Source organism: Pogona vitticeps, chromosome 5, assembly GCF_051106095.1.
Source record: "Pogona vitticeps strain Pit_001003342236 chromosome 5, PviZW2.1, whole genome shotgun sequence".
Classification (NCBI taxonomy): Eukaryota; Metazoa; Chordata; class Lepidosauria; order Squamata; family Agamidae; genus Pogona; species Pogona vitticeps.
The window spans coordinates 30,987,813-31,012,272 of NC_135787.1; the positions used below are offsets into that span (position 1 = coordinate 30,987,813).

At 37.6% G+C, this 24,460-nt stretch overlaps 1 protein-coding gene across 5 annotated transcripts in view; it reads right to left on the reverse strand.

Annotated features, from left to right (window-relative positions):
- Nucleotides 1-1,165: 1,165 nt before the first annotated feature.
- TRPC3 (transient receptor potential cation channel subfamily C member 3) overlaps nt 1,166-24,460 on the reverse strand; it is a 61,383-nt gene continuing 38,088 nt past the window's right edge. For 2 of the 5 annotated variants that reach the window (XM_073001701.2, XM_020781464.3), the window contains 7 exons: nt 23,193-23,420; nt 22,404-22,668; nt 18,684-18,879; nt 16,135-16,344; nt 13,077-13,160; nt 8,277-8,352; nt 1,166-2,784 (listed from right to left, as the gene is read on the reverse strand). In XM_073001701.2, coding sequence (XP_072857802.2) covers nt 2,642-2,784; nt 8,277-8,352; nt 13,077-13,160; nt 16,135-16,344; nt 18,684-18,879; nt 22,404-22,668; nt 23,193-23,420 — 1,202 coding nt within the window. In that variant the 3' untranslated portion in view covers nt 1,166-2,641. Of the gene's footprint in view, nt 2,785-8,276; nt 8,353-13,076; nt 13,161-13,310; nt 13,406-16,134; nt 16,345-18,683; nt 18,880-22,403; nt 22,669-23,192; nt 23,421-24,460 lie in introns of those variants that run through there. The other 3 variants (XR_013536897.1, XM_020781465.3, XM_078376683.1) reach the window with 3 other exon arrangements.

The window sequence follows — 24,460 nt, forward strand, 5'->3', positions numbered from 1 at the left end:
AATAATAATAATAATAATAATAATAATAATAATAATAATAATAATAATAATAATAATAATAATAATAAATGTCTCATCAAATAAATTCTAATTTACGGCAACCATTTTCAAAGTTTTCTAGGTAGAATACTCAGAAGCAGTTTACCGTTCCCTTCTGGGGGCATCCTGAGACTGCAATTGCCCAAAACCACACAGGCTGGCTGTTTTTGAATGCACTGTGGGGAATTAAACTCTCAACCTCAGTCTCCACAGCCGAACACCTATATCACTGAGTTATCCATATCTCTCTTGAAAGTGCTGTGGACTTAATCATCGTAAGTGGGTATAAAAGCTTTCCCCATCCTGGCTTCCACCAGATCCTTTGGACTGAAGCCATAGCCAGCATGATCACTGGACGTTGCAATCCAATATATCTGGGAGGCCAATGTAGTTGTAGAAAGATGGGGTATAGGATTAAACCGCAGTCAACTCACAAAAAAGCAATAGGAAGCAGGGCCACTTCATTGGATATTTTGAGAGACAAGTGCCATTGAAATAATATAAAAGAAGAAAATTGCTGATCCTGAGTAGAGTACCTTACCTCATCTTCTCAGCAATTCTGAACTCAGTCTTTTAGAATTAAGCAGCAATGTTTGCCTCTGCTTCCACAGTATTCAAATAAACACATTTTGAAAAATCTGAAAGGTAGTAACTTAATGTTTAGAAATTTTTAGAAACAGAAGAAGCTGTGTAGGTCCACTACCAAAACAAAATTCACAGTTGGACAATTGCACTCCAACAATCATACATAAAACCTGAGCTGTTATTTTACTGCAGAAATGCCTGCATGAAAAGGGGTGCTTCCAAATCCCCACAGTCCTAGTTGTGGTTCATGCTGGATGGAGCTAATGGGAACTGCAGGTCAAAACATTATGGGGTATCTCCACCACATGTTAAAGACTTAAGACATCTTAAAGACAAATCTTAGCAGTAAATTTATTATTTTAATTGATGAAGTTTGTAATAATAAACCATTTGCACAGGCATAAGCCGCATCAAACTCAGCAAGACTTCCTTCCAAGTAGAAATAGATGTTATGCTATATATACATGAAAGGACATCTACTGTATCTACCCTATTCACCTACCCCAATTCCACTGATACACCACTAAAAGCAACAAGTCAATGAAGTAGGAATATTTTATTTTATTTAACAAGAAAGCTTCAGAGGCATTATTCAGAACAGTGTAACAAAATATCAGCTCTGCATAGTATCTTAAATTTTAAAAAATTATCTTCACCACATGAAAATGTATGTTTGACAGTTCACATTTGTTAGAAGTTAAAAAAAAATCACCCTATTCTGAAAGCAAATACGGTGCAAACTATGTATGTAATTAAATGTAACACCACTATTAATATTCTAGCTTCATTTTATCTCTGTTATTAAACACTCAGTTGCCGGTGCCATGGCTTCTTTGTTCATTAAGAAAGCTGGTAAATAAGGGGATATGATCCAGTAAAAGTTAAGCAAACAAAAGACTTCAGCCCTATGGACCCAAAAAGCTTAGGGGGGTACTTCTAAGAACCTATAGCCTGATTCATGTATTTTACTGGATGGTATCTCAATTTCAGCCCTATTCAGGTGTTAAACCTGAAAGAATGTTGTATGTAACAAAGGTGGTGACATGAGGATAAACTAATTTAGCTGAATGCACTCACAAGATCTGTGTAGATCTTTGTGCTGAACATGCAAAGATCTGCATGACTTTCAGGTTCAGTGTGCATGAAGGAGCAGGGCTGCTGTTCCCACCATCTTTTGAACCCTACATACTTTCAATTTTAACCATTAAATAAGCTTTTGTCATACTTAGAGAACACTCATGAAATTAACAAGACTTTGATTAGCACTGAGTTACTTATCCATTTCATTTGAAAGGGTCTGCTCCAAGTATGATTATCTGGCTCCAGTGCAGTGAGAAAGTACATGTCACTGAAATCAATGGAAGTCAAACATATTTAACTTTGGCTGGATCATTTCAAGTAGTCTTTCACTGAGCTGGCTGAACTTTAGTTAATACATTCCACAGAACTGTGTTCATACCAGCATGCTAGAGAATACAATACAATCCTAAACATGTATACTCCCTAGTAAGTGGCTTTAGGGTTGCAGCCTTAGTCTACAGCAGGGTTGGACAACTGTGGTCCTACAGTGTTTTTTTTTTGTTTTTTGTTTTTTTTTTTTTGCCTGTGGCTTTCTTCAGCCCTGGCAGCCATAACCAATGGTAAGAGATTGTGGGAACTACAATCCAGAAAAATCTAGAGAGCCACAGCTATCTATCCCTGGTCTACAATTTTCTTTGTTCAGCGCAAAGAATATTCATTTTTCTGAGAAAACTATTAGCAATGCAAGAAGGTACAATTTTAACATATTAAATAAATGTAAACTATGCTTTATAATACACATTAAATAAATTTAATATTTTCGAATGAAATTCATAAAATTTCCTATGATTGTATTTCAAACAAAGCTGTACATACAGTTATTTAGTGCTAAAAATCGATTATATACTTTTCAAGTATAAGTCCCTCAGAAATATTATTGCCAAAACTTGTGCTGTGGTCAAAATCCAAGAATTAAATTAGGATATGTCGTTTGAGATCATTCGCATCTTGATATGTTGGGGTTGAGTTTCTCGCTGAGTTTATGTATGAGAATTGCCAACTCCTCTGTTGCTTGAGACTTGTCTTCAAGGAGTTCATACCGAAGACTCGAAATATCTTGTTTAATTTCCTTTAATTCACCTGTGTAAGGAAGAAAAAGAAATTATTGTCAATAGAGTTGGAACAGTAAAAATAAATGTATTCATTTCAATAATTCACAGAGACAACAAGTATTTGAAGCTCTGTTTTTGTTGATGAATAGTCAAGTAAAAAGAGTTTGATCTTACAACTCCTTTACAATAGCATGATTTAAACGATTAATCAATCAGATTACTCAAATAAGGCTATTATTGAAGTTACCACATGTAAAAAAATCCCCAAATTAACAGACCTCAAATAAGGCTATTATTGAAGTTACCACATGTCAAAAAAATCCCCAAATTAACAGACCTGAGAACAAGCAAAAAATTATCAGTGAACAATTGTCAATTTAGAAGTTCCTAGACATGGGCATGAGCCTCAGTTTGGAGGTTTCTGCTGGTTCATACACTCATCGTGAGAGTTCCCATAGATGTGTTCCCCCGAAAGTTCTAAAAATACAGGCAATGTCAACAATTCAGTTCTAGTTCTTTTCATCATCATCAGGAGCAGCTGTTCATCTGTAAAGCTAATGAATCTTAACTTCCCTCTCCAGACCATGCCAATCCAAAATACTCTGTCTTGCAACAGAGTTGACTTGCTACACTATGCCGCTATTGGGGAAATTGGTTGTCCCCCCACCTACTGCGACAGCCTGCAACTATGTTCAGACGAAAGATTATAATTCCTGCTAATTTTAAAGCCATGCATTTCAAGTGTGCAAATTATGGCTTCACTACAACCAAGAAAATCTGTGCTCTCCTCTGAAGATGCCGGCCACAGAGACTGGCGAAACATTAGGAAGAACAACCTCCAGAACACGGCCAAAGAGCCAGAAAAACCCACAACAACCATTAGATCCCGGCTGTGAAAGCCTTCACAAATACAACAACATGAATACATTGCTCAGAAAGAGACAGCCTTCCACCCCTCTCTTGCAGGTGAAAGAGGACTTCAGAGTTCCTACTTTGAATTGTAGAGAAAGGAGCACTGCATTTATTTAACCCTGCTCTTCACAATACTTTGCATGTCTTTCAAAACCCACTCCTGATGTTGTTCAAAAGGTAAAAGATAAGCAGAGAAGAAAGGGAAAAATGGGAGGAGGAAAGTAGCTTTGTACTGCTGTATTTCTGTATTGATATACTGTACCAGCTTTGGTAATTTTTTTTAAAAGGGCAAGGGAGGGTGTGATTGCCCAAGAAACAGCAGGACAAAAATCAACAAAATTAAAGAGTAGTGTAGTCTGCTATAATTGAACAAAAAGAAATAAATGGATATGGATAAAAACAATGTGAATGCTCCTGCCAGTATATAAACCACGTGAGCACAAAAATAAATGTATTGGTACAACAGAGATATGGAAATAATTGGTATTTTGGCAGGTGTGATTAGGCCCTTAGTTTTGCTTAGCTTTGATGGAATCACCTTTAACAGGAATGATTAATGGGACACTGGTTTTTATACCAGAGCTATAATTGCATTTAATAATGAGCTTAAAGACCACCAGTAGTGAATAGTTAGTTGGACCGTGTTACTTGGCCTGCGGTGTAGATGTTTGTATTTTTAGTGGGGACTTTTAGTGGGTGGGGAGTGTTTGGGGAATTTTATGTGTGTGCATGTGTCTGATCTCTGGGTGTCTGTGAATTTCATTGTATGGGTATACTGTGTATATACTTACAATGACAATAAATAAATAAATAAATAAATAAATAAATAAATAAATAAATAAAAATGGTGTTGTAATTGTTTCTCATTTACATTTTCTGATGCTGTAAATGAATTCTCTGTTAAGAGTCATCTCGTTACAATTACAGTATGCAAACTGTATTGTTTTAACACCAGATTCTGATTATAAATACTTCATGTATTTTGTAGATTATTTGGATAAAGAATGTACTATTGCAATAAACTTATCTCAACTCTGATGTTATTTAAATCCAGTTTTTCTAATATAATTTTTTAAGCCGGAATTCACAAATAATCCAGCAGGTTTGTTGTATGTGCAATGCAATCCTATGCATATTACGTCTCACTGAGTTCAATTTGGTTATTATTAGGTAAGTGCTTGTAGCATTTTTGTCTTAAAAATTCTAATGATCACAAATTTTTAATCCAAGCATGTTTAGTTCAGCGCTGTCATTAATATTTCTAGCATTATCAGTACTATGACATCACTTCAGAAACCCCTCTTAAGATGAAATAAACACGGAGAATTTTGACATATGCATGAAAAGATGAAGAATCTCAGCATTACACAAAAGAAAAAAAAATATCAAGTTGAATGAAACTTTACTGTTCCATTCAGTCCCAGTATACAAATTAAGAAGGGCTAATAAGATATTTGAAACTGAATTGAATAGGATGATATTTATAGGGAATTTTGTGTGTGTGTGTGTGTGTGTGTTTACAATATATCTGCAAAATACAAGCTTTTTTTAAAAAGCCACTATACAACAAATTAGAACATTTTATAGTGTTTCAGGCTCAGCTGCAATATATATATTTGTAAGCCAAAATTATACATAATTATTCACAGTATTTCCCACATTTGCTGTACTAACTTCTCATATCTCACAGAAGATCAGCATGCTCAGTATGCTTAGGCCATGTGCATTTCCTTTTTATCTGCTATTTGCAGAAGCCAGTTCTATTCATGTGGATATTTCTCAACACTACTGTACTGCTCGAATGTGGAGGTTTAATATTTTTAGCCACTTTATCTTCAAACATCTTATTTTATCTGATACACAAATATAGCAGTTCTAAATATAGCTCTACAAAGTAAAGAATAGTATTTGCAAAGAAGTATTATCCTTCATATCAAAGAAAGTTGACAAGAAAAATATGATTCATTTGAAATACAGTATGGTGCTGGAGGAGAGCTTTGCAGATACAGTACCTAGGAGTGCCAGAAAAATGAACATGTGGGTCTGACAGCAAATCAACTCTGAATTATCTCTGAAGGCAAAAATGATGGAGTTGAGGCTACCATACTTTGAGCACATCATGAGAATGCAAAATTCTCTGGAAAAGTCAATAAACCTGGGAAAGACTGAAGGCAGCACAAAAAGAGGAAAGGACCAATACTAGATGGATTGACTCCCCAAAGGAAGCCACAGCCTTGGGTTTCAAGGACCTAAGCAAGGCTACTAAGGACAAGACATTCTGGAGATAACTAATTCATAATGTCACATAAATCGGAGGGAATTTTATGGCACATAACTACGACAAATTATCCTTCATAATTCTGATATAGTGAGATTTTAGAGGGTGGAAAGTAATCTCTATCTATTTTCACAAGTTCTGAGCCACGTTCATCATTCTGAAGATTATCCTTAGCCAATAAACACAGCAAGAGTACCCCTCTCATAATTAGGCCTTTGGGCAATTATTTTGTTCCAGGAAGAGGACTCTGCAGATACTAAGTATAGCTCAAAATATTTTATTTATTTATTTATTAGACTTCAAAATATGAAACCCAAACTAATTATCTGTTACAGATAAAGACTCTAACCTGAACCAGCCTCGTAAACAAAACAGTTACCTGCAAAGCCATCTTGGCTTCACAGAGATTACACCAGTACGGTACTAGTTAAAATACTCTTGTCTGTTCTAGGTGGACATGTGTGAAAAAAAGAAACCCAATTGTAATCAAGTTTTAAAGTCTAAAAGATTAACAATCATATTTTGAGTATCCTGGCCTTTTTATGTCACCATGAATGAATGCATTATATTAAAATGTGTTCTTGGTTTTCTGCTCACTGTTTCTGCATATTCACATTTAAGGATAGCTTTTAAAATGACATTAACCTGTGTCTGTCCCAAAAGGGGGAAAAACCTGTCACCTTCCTGCACAACCTTCCTTCAGCTCCCTGTCAGCAATATGCTAGAGAGGGAAGGTGATAGTTTTATTATTCAAATTGTTTTGCATCAGTGCTGAAGCATGTACTATTGCTAAGGTGTGTAGCATGCTGTTATGTACATTCATGTTTAATTTACTGTATTTAATTACAAGACATCAATTAAATTCACATGGTTTTCCAACTAACAATGCAATTCCCAAAGTCTCCCAATCTGAATTTAAAAAAAAATCACTCCATTAATCCTTTTTGATTGTGGTGTCCGAGCTGCATTTGAAGAAATTCACTAAGGGTTCTCAACTTCTAAATGCTCATAACAGCTATATCTGAAAAACCTTGGCAGAAAATGTTCCCTGTGTGGTTGAAAACATAAGGTACTGTAGTTTTACAACTCAGAATTAAACAAAATATTTTAACTTATCAAAATGTATATTTTTAAATGTTTCTTTTTATATAGATGATAGTTTTTCAAAGATTTGTTGGGTGCTTGTCCCAGTCTTTTGGGGAAGGAAAATGTTTTTCATAAGCAACTCTGCAGTCCGTTGTTTATCTACATGGCATTTCCTCATTAGGACTCCATTCCCAGATTTTTCATGGGAAAGTTTCACAGAATTACTTCTTGATGTGTACAGGCAGGCATCCCAAGAAACATGAATTGTGAGTGTATGATGCTACTACTCTTAACAGCTAATATTGTGGATACAAAAAATATTGTTTATGCAAAATAAATCATCTCAAAGCATTACATAAAATAAAAAATAAGCAACAAGTCAACAGTCTAATCCAGAGGTTCCTAACCTTGAGTAACCCTGGTGTTCTTGGACTGCAACTTCCAGAAACCCTGGCCAGCATAGCTAGTGGTGAGGGCTTTGCGGAGTTGCATTCCACCAGGGTTACCCAAGGTTGAGAACCACTAGTCTAACAAATGTTGTAATTAACCCCCTGTGCATACATACATAACTACAAAGTCAATAATACTGATTCAGTTTCACTGACAAATAACTGGCTCAGCACATGTGTTTCAGTACACACATTTAGTTCTACAGAACAATGCCAGAGGGTGGGAAAACACTTCATAGAATTGTGAAAGGAACATCATTTGAAATAAGAGGAAAGATCTGTTCCTAAGGTTGCTCTTTTCCTAGATCTTGTGCAACCAACAACTGCTTTGCATATGTGCCTGTAATGTTTATGGGTATGCATCATAGCTGCCTCACTCATTAACCTAAAATAAGATTAATAATATTTTCCCATCTACAAAGCTTTGTTTAGAAAATTTCAAAAAGTGCCAACTCTGGCAAAGGAAACTACATACAGAATCCAGAAAACAAATAGCTAATATTTAAAGATGAAAAACATTATCTCCCCCAACCCAACCCAAGCCAGCTTGGTTGGTTGTCATGCAGACCTAGACAGGGGTTTAGCAAATAATGATCTTCATTTAAAGGAAAGGAAATACTGACTTATAATTTCTCTCTGACTTGCCCCAGACATCTGTTAAAACAGTTATTAGTTATATTCACGAAGTTATTACTCTGCTATAGTGAGATTCAATATTTATATTCTTATGTGTGGCATTTAGAGTCCACACATTCTGTTCTATATGAAAATGAGTAAATCTGTAGTCACTCTTACCCTCATTGACTTCATCGTTTTCCTTGTCCACTTGTGCTTTCAGAACATAACGTTTTATAAGCCTCTTCATGATTTGCTGTTGAAGAAAAAGCAGCTGAGCATCAGATGATCATTCTGCCAGCCTACATTTGCAATTTTCAGCACAGTCCTCTAAAAGCAAATCCTACAGAAATCAACGGAATGTTTGTGTAAATATCACCAGGGTGAGTCCATACATTCCCGAAGTGTGGATCCCTTAGAAACAAACATTTGTTTCAGTACAAATATTTTTTTTTCACCTCTAAATTTTCACAACTTGAATGGTTCTAATGGTAAATAAATTATTGAAGGGCCAACAACAGCTATTAATCAGGATGTCTATATACAGCTTTTTATATCAGAGGCATAATATCTCTGTATGTCAGTGTCCAGAATCCTATTACTTATACCTGCTGGTGTAAGTCAAATGGTGTAAATAATTGTGACAAACTTTCACTAGTTTGAAAGTTAACATTTGTATTTCTTAGTGTGCACCAAAAGGAAATCAACCCTGAGTGCTCACTGGAAGGACAGATCCTGAAGCTGAGGCTCCAGTACTTTGGCCATCTAATGAGAAGAAAAGACTCCCTGGAAAAGACCCTGATGTTGGGAAAGTGTGATGGCAAGAGGAGAAGGGGACGACCGAGGATGAGATGGCTGGACAGTGTCTGCGAAGCAACCAACATGAACCTGACACAACTCCGGGAGGCAGTAGAAGACAGGAGGGCCTGGCGTGCTCTGGTCCATGGGGTCACGAAGAGTCGGACACGACTAAACGACTAAACACACACACACAGTGTGCACCAAATCACATGATTGGTATGCACTGAGAAATATAAGCCTTAATTTCTTAACCAGCAACAATTTGCCAGAACAATTTATGTTGTTTGACTTAAATCAATGGGTGTAAAATGACAGGATTTTGATGGGTGGTTGGAAATGTGGGGTGGAGGAGGCAGTTCTACTCATATCCTGCTCACACGCTCCCCATAGATAACTGGTTAGTTCATGTGAGAAGCATACGTTGGACCAGAGAGGCATTGGGTCATATCTATTCCAGCTCTTCTTGCTTTCTCTCACAGAGTTGTCTATTTTGCATTTAAAATATGTAAATAATATTTGAGGAAAAAATAGCTCCTTTTTGTGCTGCAAGCAGTTTCCACCACAAGGTGTCAGCATTTTTTAAATTTCACCTTGCTATTCATTAACAGTCAAGTGGGGGTGGGGGCGTTTAAACTGAAACGATTTCTTCTAATCGTATAGCACCTCTATTCCAACAGAAAGAGAGCTGAAAAGAAATCACCTGGAAAACAAAGGGAGAGATCAACGTGAACAGTGACTGAAAAAGGGCACTATACTCTCTGGAAAATGCACCTAGGAGAGACGTGACTTGTAAGGTTTTGGAAGGTAAAGCAAGAATCACAGAGAATAAAGGTTTTGGAAGGCAAAGCACAACAACACAGCTTTTTAAATCTTTGCCTTTTTGGACTACAGCACTTAGAATCCCCACCCAGCAGGGCTGGCCATGATGGGTGGGAGACTCTGGTAGTTATAATCCCTGATTATTATAATGATGATTATGTTTTAAAGGTCTGCAGAATAATGACTGAAAAGGTCAGGAGAAGTTATCTTGCAGTAGCTCTAGAACTCTATTTAGACAAATAGGGCTAAATGGGTGCTGGGAATGTCAGTGTGTTCAAAAAATACACCCCTGGATTTCCCCATGTAGCCAGCACCATCATAGACTGTACGTGGTTACAGACCTCTCTGCTGATCTTTTGTCTAGTGTATGTCTGGGTATCAGGACACACAGGAAGTAGAGTGTTCAAGTATGCCCTTATCCCCACCACCTTTTTTAGCCCTACCTGTAAGAAGACAAACACCTGGACTGCATTAATTGATATGTTAGGTAAATTGTATACAGCAAAATGATAGGATATATCTTAGGAAGATATCCGTACACTCCCTTTCTCCATCCCATCCTCTCTCCACACTATTCTGCATCTATCCATCCAGTGCCAAGATACGATTTTACATTCCAACAGCACTAATATTAATGGCAGTTAACACTAAACAGCCTTACATCTGGTTTTAAAATCTTGGTAAAGAAGGAATCCTGGTTAAAGCTAGCAGAAGAAATCTGAGTCAAAGAGGGCTCAGCATCAGATCTCAGAACATTATGTTTTTAAAAGTACCAATTGACTGAAATCTTATATCTGAACACAATAAATCACAATTAGACTAGATCTATTGAATCTGTTGGGATTGGGTGAGTCATTTCCTCTATTGGTTCAATTCATTACACTAAGCAACAGGATGTCATTATTGCTTTGATCAAGCAAGTGATTTGTTGTGTTGTGCATCATTAACAAATGGCATTGACAATACCAGAAGGCCAAGGAAATACAGTAGTGGGAAATAATCTTTGATTCTTTCTAGAGACTAGTTTTTATATTTGTTGTTGTGTGCTATCAAATCAACTTATAGTAACCCTAATAAGGCTTTCACAGTAAGTGATATATAGTAAGTAACAATTTAATGATTTACATAACAACCGGGAAATGTGGATAAAACTACAAAGGACAAAATGAAGGAATACATCCATTGACATTTAGTACAGGCAAGACAATGGTATGAAAAATTCCTGTCAAAATGCCTCTAAAATTCCTTAAAATGTTCTTTAAATGTTACTTGAAAGTAACTAGGTGCTACTCCTATAAAGTAACTTTAACTAATAGTTATATACTTGTTATCTCAGAAGTAACCAGCTAAAAGTAACAACTTCACTTACAATGAGCTGCTTCCAAGAGCGCTCAGCATGCAATAACCCCACAACTCCCAAAATTTCCGATCTGCTCTTTTTAAAACTGTTGCTTGTTTTTCATTACTGTTGGCTTTGTTTATAACTTGTATTTTAATCCCACATTGTACTGTGTTTATCTTACATAAGCTGCTTTTATACTGCTATAAAAATGTGGTGTATACATTCTTTAATGAATAGCAGATACCAGTATAGTTTTAAGAAAACACATTAAAAAACAGAGAACCAAAAAGTATTGAGCACACTCAGTCCCCTCCAGAACCACTAAATGTTCTGTCCTGGTGCCTCCATCACACTTTCTACATGTACTCCCAATTGTGTGGAGAACCTTTGCATTTCCCAGGGGCTCTCCTCATCACACACAAGGAGAATACATATGGAGGGGTGAGGCAAGTGCACGCCGCCTCCTCAAGTGCTCACAGTATGAACACCTGAGTATGGCTATAGTATAAAAGGATTGTATTGAGCCACAGCAAAGGATTGACTAGAGCTGAGTCAACACGGTGAACCACTTGAGGGTGGAGTTTTTGTTGCTTAAAACAACTGGAAACAACAGATCAGAATTGTAATAGAGTCTATCTTTTCAATTGTTTACCATTTCCAGTTGTTTACCCTTTATTTAATTTGTCGTCCTGCTTTCTACCAAACCAAACAGGTGTATGCACACACCACACTTCCTGTGACATTTCGTGGGTGGGGAGAAATGACATTTTTCAAGGACTGGTCTCAGAAATATCAAGCTGGGCCAGAATTCAAATTCTTCCCTTGTATTTAGTCATACCAGCTGCTGAAAAGCTAGTTTGCATTCTGACTTCAGAAAAGAAAAGTTCACATTTTATATGTCTCAAGGTCAGTTTTGATAACAGAATTAAAAAGACAGGGAGGGAGAACATGGGGAAATTGTTCATATCTACAGTATCTGAATAATATGCTTATGTTTATTTATGCAGACTGGTACTTAATTTATTAACATCTCACTGATCTTTTTGAGACAGACTCTATCATAAGTCTGACTTCTTTTCAGACTATTTTTCTGGATTTTTTGCATTTTAAAACTTAACTGATTTTTTTTAAAGCAAAACAACTATTATTGTCCTTTCATTATTAAAAGCAATTGTTCTTTAAGGCAAAAAAAAAAACTTAAAGAAGGAAATGAAGGGCAAACTCTACTCCTTATAGTTTCAACTGTCTTTATCAGGTCTCAGGTTTCAATCAAATGGGAAAGTAGTTCACATTCTGGACAGCTTGTGATATAATTTGGTGTGAGCTATTTCCTGGTGATCATGTGACCTATGGGCAATAGCAATCCAGCCTGATCCTAATTCATGCCCAAGCTGGACCTTTTTGGTCCAATTGCAAGGTAACTCTTTTTAGGGGCCAGGCTAGAGCAATTCCTGCATGGATGGAAGGGTCATTTTAAAGGAAATCGCTCCCAGTAAAATGAACTTTTCCACTGTGATCAGACATGATCCCTTCTCACCATCTGATCCCGTCTAAGTAAGCCAAAACTAAAAGGCTAAATCCAGTTTCAATCTCAGCTACAGTAAACCCACTGAAGCAAGTGGGATTTGTTAATCAACACTTAACAGAAATTTCATTGATCTCAATGGTTCTAATCTAGCCAGGAGTAAAAATGGATTTATCACCATGGATTTGCAGCTAAATTAATATATTAATATATTTCTCAGCATTTCTCTCATAGCAATTCCTGCCACATGACCTCAAAACTCACCGAAGTTTAAAAAATAGTGTGCAAGTTTGACAGAAGAGCAGGTGTTAACAGGAAAAACAACACAGGTGTAACAGTTCCTGACTGCAATTTCTGTGCTAAATAATTAAAATATCTCCTAAAAACAGTATTTTTTTTTCATACTGTGACAACTCTGCATAATAGCAGCATTGAAACTTGTGGTATAATTCACACAATTACAGCTTCACAAGCTGCCCAAGTAACAATTTACCTGATAGCGTGTTGGCTGATTCAGAATGCTGTTAAAGCTGTGTGACTCAAAAACCCTTGAGTTGGACTGAGAAAAGAGATTTAGCTAGGAAAGAATAAATCTACATTAGAATATTTTTCACAGAATCTGAAACTACAATCTTCCATCACTTTATCATTGATTACAGAAATAAATATTTGCCAGCATAAAATGCTGGAAGAAACAAGTTAAGCTTTAATTCTATAAATTACTTACACATATATTTACTTCCAATTTCAAGAATGTCCTCACATAAGAATATGTATTTTAACTACTTCCTGAATCAGAAGCATGAAGAAGAATATGTATGCCTGAAAAACAAATGCACTCTTCAATGGCCTAAGACTGGTTTGCATTCCTGAATACCTCCATATGTTGCCAGGGTAAAAATGATAGAAAGGCAGAAATAAACATCATTTATTTATTTTTAAAGAACAATGAATAGTGGGAAAAAGTTAAATGAGAATCTCAGATAACAGAAGCCTGTTATTCTCACTGATAATCTCTGTGTTCCTTTACAACAATACAAAATAGTGCTTACTTATAGTGTAAATATTTATCTGCTCCAAATCAGAAGAGGCTGACAGAAGTGAAGGTAAATAAACCACAACAAAGAGTGAAGACAAACATAATATGAAAAAAGAAACTCACAATACATTCTACAGTCCCATGGGAGCCCAACTTGCTCCCACACAAAGAGAACAGTTATGGTGACTGATGCTTATTCTCAATCTCAACATGGAGAGAGAAGCTGACAGACAGACAGACAGACAGACAGACAGACAGACAGACAGACATCTACATCTAGGAAGGAACCTGGGGGAAATTCCCCTTTGAAAAAATAAGTATTAAATGTGCTGACAATAAGGACTGATTTGTTCAAAGGTTGCCTTTATATGTTGCTACTTTTTACAGTGGTTTTTGGTTTTTCATCACTGCATTAACCCAGTTTCCTCCAGTTTGTATAATTTAGGAAAGGGACATGAGGCTTGGTCGGGTATTTCACTCAAATATATGGAGGAGGAAGCTGGATTGTACTTAGAGGCCATGTCCCCAAGTGCCAAGGAATCTCCATATTACAAGCCTAAATTCACAAATTCAGCTCAACGTACAAAATATGCCTCTACCTACATTTCAGAGAACACAAAAGTTGCCTATCAGTGAATCAAAAACTGATCCACCTGAATCCTGCCCCATTCACCCCTATCATGACTGGGCAGCTTTGTGCAATTATTTGTTCATTATTGCTAACTGGGCCAAGATGGAAATACTGTATTTTTATTCTAGCTGAATCAGCTCAGTTCAATTGATTTGCCACTTGTGACAACAGGCCATTGCAAAATTTAAGAGTCTGAAAATGATAGCCAAATGTCATGTCATAAACAGATGTTCATTGCTAACTGGATTGGCAGCTTAATTTTACTTCAAGAGAGGCAACAGAATGTTTTCCTCCAGCACACAGCAAAGCAGCAAGCTAATTACAGCAAGGCAGGCTATGTAGCACACACAGCTCTGTTTTCTAAGACTGGGATCAGCAAAAGCAGGGGTCCCCAACCTCTGGTCCACAGCCGGTGCCGGTCTGTAGGCTTCCTGGAACTGGGCCGTGGAGACAGAGCTCCGCCCCGACACACACACGGTGGGCATGTTGCGCTCATGTAGGGCTGTGTCATGCTCGCACACATGTGCGCGACGTGACATGCCCACCTGTAAGCATGACACCCCTCTGTGAATGTGACACACCCACCCGCGAGCATGGGGGTGCCCCTGCACATTCACGTACAGAGCCCGTATCCCCCAACTGGTCCGCGGTCCCAAAAAGTTTGGGGACCACTGAGCTAAGGGATCAGGACTGCCAGCTGAGGAAGGGGCTACCACTGCTCTCCCCAACCCCATAATGGCAGGCTGAGGCAGTTGCCTCATTCAAGAGCCAGCCTTGTTTCAACTTCACCCAATAAAGTTAGGCCACTGGAAGAAAATAGCCCTGTTCAGGTACTGTATTAATCTCTCTTTACTGATTGGCACACAACAGGCATTACAGTGGTGCCTCGCATAACAATGTTAATTGGTTCCATTAAAAACATCGTTATGTGAAAACATTGTTAAGCGAAACACCATTTCCCATAGGAATGCATTGAAAACCGGTTAATCTGTTCCAATAGGAGCCTATTCAATACATTTCAATGGTGAAAAAAAATCACCAAAAATTCAAAAAGACTTAGAACGAAGCCAAATTACTTTAACGAAGGTTTCATTAGGTGCACTAACGATTCCAAGCATTTTAAACATTTTTAAACATTTTAGAATATTTTTAAAATAGCGAAAACAGGGCTGTCAAAAAAAAGTTAAGCGAAACAGGGGACCTAAAACTGTCATCGTTATGCAAAAATCCCCCATAGGAAACATCGTTAGGTGAGGCGGCAAAATTTCCAGCAAAGGCCATCGTTATGCTAATTCATCATTGAGCGAGGCACTCGTTAAGCAAGGCACCACTGTATTCTTCATCCCATGATTAGCACATGCATTCGGACATTAATTTCTCTGATGGCACATCACTGCAGTCCCCTTCAGGGCAACAGCCAATATCAGCGAGATATTGCTTTACTCATCTAGGCTTGCCACACAATTTAGAACTAATCTCACTGCTGCAGTGTCACCCTTTAATCCATGGAGAGTGATATCATCAGTAATGTCAGAAAGGGCAAAGAAAGCAAGTTCATTTTTGTTCTGGTTTATAGAAGATCCCTGAGTAAGTCATAGGGACTGCTGAACTATAGGAAAGCCTCCATTTTCTGCAAAAATTGTGATGGTGCTGCTTCTTACACTTCTAGTTTTCATTGGCCATCCTCAGCATGAGACACTGAGAAGTGATATTAAATGGATATTTTGGTTATTTTTTACTCTAGTATTTCACATCAATGAAACTGATCATCAATGTGTATCTCATAAATGTGAACAATTATGTATGGTTAAAAAAAAATAACAAAATATGAGAAAAGAAGGCTGTTTCCCAAAACACAGAGAAAGACTGTTATGCACCTACCCTGGATTTTGAGTTCCCAATTCCCATTTCTATATCCCTCTGTAGTCTTTTTCTCCTGCATGTGAGTAATCTGATGATCCTCATGAAAAAATACACAAAAGACTTGGGGCTTGGTACAAGACTGAATGGAGGTGGCAGAGTTTTTCCATCATCAAAATACGATAACCAGAGCTTAGAACGAGCAAATTTCCACTCCACATCACTGTCATCCTGCATTACGAACAGAGAGAGGTTAATTTTAATTTGAAACATCCTGGCTATATACTTCTGTTTTTAATGATCAAGAGAAGGGGATATGGTCAGCATTAAATATTTCCTTTCTGTTGCTTTTTCACAATTCTATTTGTCATCTCATAAGCATCTTTACTCCAATGCACTGAAGATGGTGAAATTTACTTCTCAATAAAGGTACTCTCTGTTGTTGCCCCCCACCACGATTTTGTAAAATTTTCCCTACTATGATTTATGCAACCCCACTGTGACTGAGTTTGAGTTTTTAAAATAATGTTTGAAGATTTTTCATTTCAATCTTTTTTTTCCTAATTGCCATCCCGAGGATCTTTACCACTGTTAGTTCTGTTCATTTTATAAATATTTGAAGATGTTTCAAGAATAAAATTATTCTATCAATTTGTTGTTCCCTGTTTTGTGGGGGCTTTAAAGGTGGTTTAGAAGTCTGTAGATCAATAAAGTAAATAAATAAGCATGTTTAGGATTGCAGCTTATTCTTTTTCTCCAATGTCATATTATTCTTAAACCTTTCAGATAGTTTTTAAAAACTGTTTGCTTATGGAAAGTAAGAAAACAATTTACGGCTGGGGTACCAAGGTTCTTTAAAGTCCTTCCATGAATTTAGTATTCTCAGTGGGATTTTATTTTACTTTTTTCCTTTGAACATCTTATTCCCATGCCGTAATACAAACTGCTTTTGAAGGTTCTCTCTGTTTGGTAACTTGACTGCTATAAATAATTATCATTTGACTACTGAATGATACAATATGCAGAGCTAAATTATAAATTAAATTGAATTGAATACTAAAAGTCACTTTGATATTTCTTAATGTTTACATATATAACAGGGAGCTAACATGAAGATATCAAATTCCACACTAGAAAATACTGTTTCCACCACAGTGCTGAAATCCTGTTGCTGAGTGTAGCAAGTCGCACTAGACTGGCCCATTGAATCCGTGAGGATTTGACAGATCAGTTCCTCCATAAATTCCATTGATTCAGCATACCCACTCTAATGCAAATGACTTCACTAAGCAATAGGATTTCAGCCATAAAGAGACTGGCAGAACAGTAACAGTGCTGATGTAAGTCTATGGACAACCAGCTTCAAATCCTCATTGTCCATAAAGATCGCTGGATGAGCATAAAAAAATAATTGTCCTTCTTTCTGCTTAACCCATGTTTAACCTATCCTACATGGATGTTGTGATGATGGCGGGGCTAAGCCACATATACACACATGTAGACACCAGTCCTATATTCACTTACCCAATAATAAATGGGGATTACTTTGGTACATAGACCTGCTTTACTGTCAGTCATTTCTTAAGCATGTCTTGCACTGTGCTTAGAACATAAATATTCAGAATGAGCTGATTACATTTCTTAATGGTATCTTCTGAAATCCTGCCAAATCCTAAATAGCAAGCTTTATAGTAAATAAAACATGTCTATTGGTAACTGAAAGTCAAGTGTTGACTTAAGATGCAATTTCTAGTCATTGCCACTTTCCAGTGGCATCTTAGATGTTTTAGAATAAACATAAAGGCATTTCTAATCTGCCTTTAAGAATAGATTTGAGCTTCACAAGATAAGCAGGAAAAATGTACATGGTACATTGAACAATTAATATTGGCAATGGTATTTAGTCATCACAGCAATCTCCTATGCCACTCATACTATGTATTAATCTACCTAGTAACTGCAGAGTAAGGGCTGGTATAGAATAGGCACAATATTCACCTTTCTTAATTTAAATATACATGTAGGATGATTTCTCCACCCCCACTCCATATAACACACACAAATGCACATGGTAACAACAGGATTTGACAGTATAAATGTTATTCAGGATGCACTGGCATAAATGTATGTGAAATAATTTTATAAATGTTTGCTTAAATGCCATCACACAACCTAAGCCTATACTGTAGTTCTCTGTCAAGTATCTAAATGCATACAGAGTTCAGAGGGAGAGAGGTACAATCAAACAAGGGTTTGCCCAATTATGAATTATTCTCTCTTCTCTCAAACAAAGCCTAGAGCAGGTTCTTTTCTAGATTACAACATCCTTCAGCCAACAATACAGCTTTTTAAACCAGTTTTTCCTCTGGTTTGAAATGGCACCCTCCAGTGCCAATGTCCCAGGCTACATAGCGTAGCTTCCCTGGTGGACTTTCTAGATCAATTTTCCAGAGCAAAGGAACAGGATGGAAACCCTCCTTCTATGAACTTTCTTTAGTATCCAATCCATTATTTTTATGGTATCGGATATACAAAATTAATGTGTAAACAAATAAGAAATTGAGACTTACCTCAATTTCTTGATATGAGCTGTTGATCATGGCTATTAGCATGTTGAGTAAAACCACAACCATTGTAACATTGTATATTCCATACAATACATAGCCGATATTTTCAATGAATTTATGATCATATTTAAGGACAACAGATGTTACTTCTGATAAACCAAATATTGACCAAAATAAGGTCTTAAAGCTTTCTTCCACACTAAATAGAAAAGCAAAACATTAATCAATTCATTAATAAATATTTCTAAACAATAGTTATATCATATTATAAATACACAGAGAAAATTCAAAGATCCCGGCACAGACGTTCACACACAACATAAATGTTTTCATACGGAAACTGTTCCCTTTGTTTCCCTCTTGCTTATTGTCAATTATGTTTGTGAACGGCAAGCTGCATTAGCCAGAATTAAGACGGACATGAGAAAGTTGCACCTTGTTGTTCTCATATCTTTGTACATGAGAATGCAGCTGAGCAACTTAGATTACTTGCATATTTAATAAAGAAGCTCAGTATTACAAGAACTACCAGCAGAAAGTACCAGAGTGAAAGGATAGTGTCTGTCTCCCAACAACCTAGAGTCAAGTAGCACTGTCTAAGAAATGATCACAGTGGCTTTGATCCTGTCAATGGGGCATTTCCTTCATGGACTTCCAGATGGAACATTCTACTGAGTGAAAGTGGAGAAAGGGATCTTGGCAGATTCCATCATCACCCTGCAGTCCAGAGTGTTATCTGGAATGGAACTGGAGGCGTGCCTAGTGGTCTGCCAAGGAAATGGGAGGTTTGTGAAGATCCCTTTCACCTCTTTCCACTGGGTGGAGTGCTGTTAACAGAAGCCCACTTATTTCCCATATTCTGCAACCAGAAATCCTGGAAGACTTCCATAGATACAAGGAACTCTGGCAACCACAGAAAACAGATTCTAGATCAAATTCAGAATACTGCAGGCTCTGAACACTATTAATTATTGTGGGCTTAAGTGTGCTTAACTTTCCTGAATTCCAGCCAGTATATGTTTAAAAATTAAACACAAGATGGTAAAACATCAAAAAGAATTGTCATCTGAAAGATGAGCTAGTCATGCTTTGTTGAGGTTGTTGGTGTTACTTTTCAAGTGCTTAGAACTACATTAAGCATTGTACAAAGAATGATGCTGGCTTGTTGCTGCCAAAACGGCTTTGAAATGAAAATTACATTTAAAAAAATGGAAGATGGGAGATGTAAGAAAGGAGCAAAAATAAGAGCATAGAGGAAGTGCAGCAACCTTCTGTTCTTTCTGCATAAACAGAATGCATGCGACAAACACTTAGCCTTTAATCCATTATTAGGAGTTCTGAATATTAAATCCTTGTGGGATGCATTTATTTATTTATTTATTTATTTATTGGACTTATATACCGCCCCATAGCACTACAAGCACTCTCCGGGCGGTTTACAATTTTAATTATACAGGCTACACATTGCCCCCCCAGCAAGCTGGGTACTCATTTTACCAACCTCGGAAGGATGGAAGGCTGAGTCAACCTTGAGCCGGCTACCTGGGATTTGAACCCCAGGTCGTGAGCACATTTTTAGCTGCAGTACAGCGTTTTAACCACTGCGCCACGGGGCTCCTATAAGGTCAGTAGAAGCTCTAGCTGGTAAGATTGGCTTGGTGAGTCTAAACATTTGCTTTGAAAAACTTGGACTACCTTTCCCTACAGAATCTGCTGCCATTGCATCAGACTTCAAGAAAGCCGAGTCTGGTACAGATATTACATCCCAAGTGCTGACCTTCCTATACAGTGTGCATGTTAAGCTTAGTCTTATGCTTCCTGTGGTTTCCCTTATTAGGCATATCAAAATAACAGGGACATCATTATTAGATGCAGTAACGATGGGCTGGACTATCAATAATGATAGTTCTGTGTAAAACAACGTACTGTACATTTTTAAATGGATGAGTAACAGAACAAGGTAAAGGTAGAAGTAAAGGTCCCCCTTGACAATTTGCCCAGTCATATCTGACTCTATGGGGCAGTGCTCATCTCCGTTTCCAACCCATAGAGCCAGCTTTTGTCCAAAGACAATCTTCCACGGTCACATGGCCAGCGCAACTAGACACGAAAGGCCGTTACCTTCCCACCAAGGTGGTCCCTATTTATCTACTCTCATTTTGCATGCTTTCAAACCGCTAGGTTGGCGGGAGCTGGGACAAACGACAGGGGCTCACTCGTGGATTCGATCTTACAACTGCAGGTGTTCTGACCTTGCAGAACAGAGGCTTCTGTGGTTTAACCCATAGCGATGACCAAAAACGAAAGCCAACACAAGACTAAGCAAACTTGAAATCTGGAAGTGTCATAAGACTTTGTATAACTCATGTTGCTGGACTAAGATAAAGGTTATTGGGCTGTGAATAAAGGCCAGTTCAAACAATATATTTCATCACTGAGTGTTTGCAGCACCAGTTGATGTGTGAAATGACCTTTATAGAACAGAGACAAACTGAATTTTATATTACATAAAACAGCCTTCTCCTATCTGACACAATCAAAATGAGTTATTTTACAACTCTGATCACCTCAGCCACCTAGTTATGTTGGATGAAGATGATCAGGTTGTGGTCTAGATCATCTCAAGGACAGGCTAGGGAAAGTTGATCCAACATTAGTTCTCTTTGAAGGAACTAATTTCCATTGAGAGACACTATGGTGGATTCAGATAACCAGCATCGATGCAGCAGTCATTCAAAACTTTCTGCATAACCTGTAGCATATGGGAAGACATTTAGCTGTTGTGCCTCACTATGCAACTCGATCCAACATTGCCAAGCTTCTCCTTCCTTTTATTTCCCAGAGGTTCTAAAGGAGTTGATAATGTAGACATTAATGACATGGGTGAGAGAAGCAACTATAAAGAACAACATAGCTGCAACTCCATGCAACTAAATGAACAATTCTTCCAGTCAGTATTGGGCAAGTCCTTTCACTCCCAGCTGTAATCAACCTTTAAATACAAATTGCTGAATCTTTCTATACTCAGCCTTCCTTATCCTTTTATCTCCCTCCTTCACTGTTCTTCACTACAGTATATTGTTATCTTCTTGGGCTAAATCCAATTATTGGTGTGAACTACCCTGTTTCCCTGAAAATAAGACCTAACCTGAAAATAAGCCCTAGTTCGATTTTTCAGGATGTGCGTAATATAAGCCCTACCCCAAAAAATAAGCCCCAGTTAAGTGAAAGCCCACCCTTCACCATTGTGCAGCAACCAGAAGAAGATGACATGACTATATTTGAATAAATGTAGATTGTTGTACATGAAAAAAATAAAACATGCCCTGAAAATAAGCCCTAATACGTTTTTGGGAGGCAAAAATTAATATAAGGCCCTGTCTTATTCTCAGAGAAACAGGGTAGAAGACCCATTGTATCAATGCAACATATGCAAGTGTTCATTTGCTGAAGTCCTACTGAAGGGCTGGGTCTATGCTAGTGAGGACTAACAACTGGATTTAGCTCCTTGGGTCAAGGATCTTTGAAATGTTTTTATTATGCAATACTGTCAGGGAAGGCACCATAAACTGAATCCATCCAAAAGAACTGAGTGATTAGTCACCATGATACAGGCAGAATCGTGAGCCACCTTTACTGCAAACCTACAAATCAACTGTATCAGAAATGGAAGGCAAACATAAATTTCCCCGTCTTTTTGAATACATATAACTTGCTACTTACGTAGTGAAAGCCGCGTTTACTTTGGCTCCGAGATAGTAAGAATATAAGATGAACATTCCAATCATAAATGCAAGGAACACCATAATAAAAAGGACCATAAACTTGAAAATGTCTTTTACTGTCCTTCCAAGTGAAATTTGCAATGGGCCAAAACTCTCATTTGCTGGCAAGATATAAGCAATCCGAGAGAAGCTAAGCACAACAGCTATCGCATAAAGGCCTTCTGATATAATCTGTGGATCAGACGGGAGCCATTTATCGCGCGCTGGAAGGAATAACAAACAGGAAATTGGTTATTTCGGCCATTCTTCATTGTGTTTTCACAATGAAACTATCTGGCAGTTCTATGTGCATATATCTTTATCAATAGGTTTTACAAAAAAAATACTGTACTGTAGTTATTTTTGAGCAACTAATCTTCACCTATATTTTTAGCAATATATTCCATGTCCCCAGTCAAATAACAGTTTGCTAGTCATCTTATTTAGATATGCCTGTTGTATCAATTCATACTCAAAAAAGAAAAGAACTGCTAATTGCATTTATTTCAAGCATTTTCCAGATTTGAAAGAAAAACTCAAACTCTCTTCTGTAAATTCAAGTGGCATAATGAAGAGCAAAGGTGCACCACAAACTTCAGGCACGCTAAAGTAAGAATGAAAAAAGTGTTACATGTGGAGAAACCATAAATCTAGTACTAATATAAGGTTATTGTTAAAGAACAGCAATCTTTTCTTCTTTAAAAAGGATAGTACTTTTTTTTTCTACCAACAGGACCTTTGGACTTACCATATGTAAAATATTCTATGTCTGGTGGAAGTGTGACAGGGAGGTCTGTCCCTGGCATTTTGTCCACAAACTGCTGCGCTTTTGTAGCCTGCAGGAATGCCAACAGCCTGGCTGTGAAAGCAGCAATGAAAATAGATAACATTCCAAAATCCAGGACATTCCACAGCTGTAAAATATATTCTCTGGGTCCTTCTGACCAGAGCTCCTTGCACTCAGACCACATCATACCTGAAATGAGAAGTGCAATGAAATGGAGTGAGAAGGTTACTAAGGCTGCATCCAGTCTGGACAGAACTTGGAAATGTGACTTTTTTCAGACGGCAGCTCCTAGAATTCCTTCAGCCAATCTGGCTGCACAGTTTGCAGAATCCCCACCCCAGCCAGCCCGGCCCATAGCCATGCTGACTGAGGGATGGTGACAGATGTCGTTAGCAAAAGTAACCTTTCCAAACTCATGGTACAGTACGTATACAGTTCTGCATAAAAAAAAAAAGATCCCTGCACAAATTTAATTTTTCATTTGTTGTATGAAGGACACATACATTTGGAATATATTATGCAGGCAAGTGGCAAAAAGCTGCTTATGAGTCAAAGGCCACCCAAATCATATCTGGATAGGATTATGTACAAAGAACCTCAGAGGGAGCTATCAATCAAGAGAGGTAAAGTAACTGGCATTTGCCACAGGACAGAGGTGCAAATGCAAATCACTTACTCGTCAAAAGGTTTAATGCCACATGTGGGGGGGGGGCATAAAACACACCAAATATGAATGTCTAGAATACACTGTGTTCAAATAAACATGGTATCTCCATTATATGAATTACTTTGGCCATATAATAAGAATAGTAGGAAAAGTGCACAATCGAATGGCAGCTTATGATCTGAGAGCAACATGAGCTTCCCCCTTTTTCCCCCTGGATTCCCACTCTATCATCTCTGGCACAGACCTTTTCCTGATTTCACTGCACACAGAGAAGAAATATACACATGGGGAGAAGCACTGTCTGAATAGGCCCTGGGTTGCGTACAAGATCATTTGAAAAAAAAAAAAAATGGCCAGCTTCAGATTCTGTTTGTGTACTTAGTTCACAAATGCAGGCCAAACACATAATGACTGCTGCAGCACAGTGACGTACATGAGCCAGTATAAACAGTACATCACAAATTGAACTGAGACTGTTGCAAAGACTGGCATAACTGGGCAAATGCCGAGGCCCACAAAATACAAAGAATGCCGCTAAGAACCAGAAGCTATGTTCAGTTAC